Source organism: Ipomoea nil, unplaced genomic scaffold (genome assembly GCF_001879475.1).
Source record: "Ipomoea nil cultivar Tokyo-kokei standard unplaced genomic scaffold, Asagao_1.1 scaffold0482, whole genome shotgun sequence".
In the NCBI taxonomy this organism is placed as follows: Eukaryota; Viridiplantae; Streptophyta; class Magnoliopsida; order Solanales; family Convolvulaceae; genus Ipomoea; species Ipomoea nil.
This window is the reverse complement of record NW_017616910.1, coordinates 2,414,694-2,416,132: the sequence shown is the minus strand read 5'-3', so window position 1 is coordinate 2,416,132 and position 1,439 is coordinate 2,414,694. Positions and strand designations below refer to the sequence as shown.

General features: G+C 49.1%; 1 protein-coding gene across 1 annotated transcript; it reads right to left on the bottom strand.

The window, feature by feature from the left end:
- LOC109173791 (protein LIGHT-DEPENDENT SHORT HYPOCOTYLS 5-like) lies at positions 1-1,121 on the bottom strand. Its single transcript, XM_019323094.1, has one exon. It carries the CDS (start codon positions 755-757, stop codon positions 80-82), a length of 678 nt encoding a protein of 225 aa, XP_019178639.1. The 5' UTR covers positions 758-1,121; the 3' UTR covers positions 1-79.
- Positions 1,122-1,439: the final 318 nt, after the last annotated feature.

Genomic DNA, 1,439 nt, shown 5'->3' with positions numbered 1-1,439 from the left:
CTGAATTTTGGACTCATAATTTACAATTTTGGAGAAATATATTAATTTCCGAAAAAATAAGAATATTTACAAGGCCGTACTATACTGTTGAAGTGGCTGGAGGTGGCTGACCGACAGTAGCGGCGCCACCACCAGTGTCATCACCGTCGCCTCTGCCTCCGCCGCCGCCATTACGTCGATTATTTCCGCTGCCACCCTCGGTGGCGGTGGCGGCTGTTGACCTTTTTCGCTTCTTCTCGTAAGGGACTCCTCGGGCCTTAGCTTGGGTATCTTTGACCTCTCTCAAATATATCCTCACGGCTCTAGCGGCGAAGGGGTTGGACTCGGGGCGGCCGCCGTTCTCTTCGTAGGCGGCGCGGAGGCGGCCGATGAGCGCGTCGAGGCTGCCCCAGGCCTGCTTCAACGGGCAGGCGCAGGGCGCCGGCGGGTTGGGGTGGCCGAAGTGCGGGCACCCCGTCACGTGCACCTTCGTCTTCCCGAACTGATCCAGGTACTTGAGGAACTCGATCACGTGCGCGCCGCTGCACCGCGGCAGCGTCAACGGCGGCTTGTGGTTTCTCAGGTACTGCAAAAATGTAGTCCAGTCTCGCCGCTTCTGCGACTCGTATCGGCTCGGCGCCGCCGCAGCCGCCGCCGTTGACCCTTCTCCCCCTCCCTCTCCCGTCCCACTCCCACTCGCCGACGGCTGATCCTCCCCTCCTCCTCCGCCGCCTTCACCGCCAGTCTCTGAAACTACTGATGCGGATCCAGCCTCCATAGCTGCGCTTTCTTGGAACGAATCAATAACACAATACAGTTCTATCTATGAATCCTGTATTATATTACTGAGATTTTGAATGAATGCAATGAATTCAAGGAAAAGGTATGTAGGCGGAGAGTATAGAGTGGAGGGGGGGTTTAAGCTTCTTTTTTGGGAGAGAAGGAGAGCGTTTTCGGGGTTGAAAAGACGGAGGATTTGACGTTAAAAAGAACATTTATGTGAGTGAATAAGCTAGCGGATGAGAAAACGAGAGCGAGACAGCTCGTGACTGATGAGGGGGGAAGAATCGCAGCTATAGATTTTTCTTGTTGAATTGCCACCACCATCACTATTCCCCTCTTTCCCAATATATACCCCGTATCTCTATCATTGCAAGACTAATTAATCTAATTGTTACATATATTTAGAACGTTTTAAAGTGACTTTCGATAGTGTAAATTAAAGTAGTACAATAACCCCAATACCGATTACATGTTTTGTGTCAAATGTAATAGATAATTGATATTGAGAAGAGTAATGGAAATAGATAAAGTTCTTGGTAGTTCAGGATTAGCCATCAAATCACCTCGAGCCATTAGATTGGTCGGATCTTAATGAGGTGGAGATAATAATCCTAACATGCAATATCACATACAAGAGTCCATAATGAGTTTATCATTTGACATTACAGTTGAATTAT

Excerpts from the sequence above, each read along its gene's own strand:
- LOC109173791 (XM_019323094.1), bottom strand. The coding sequence starts at position 757 with ATGGAGGCTGGATCCGCATCAGTAGTTTCAGAGACTGGCGGTGAAGGC.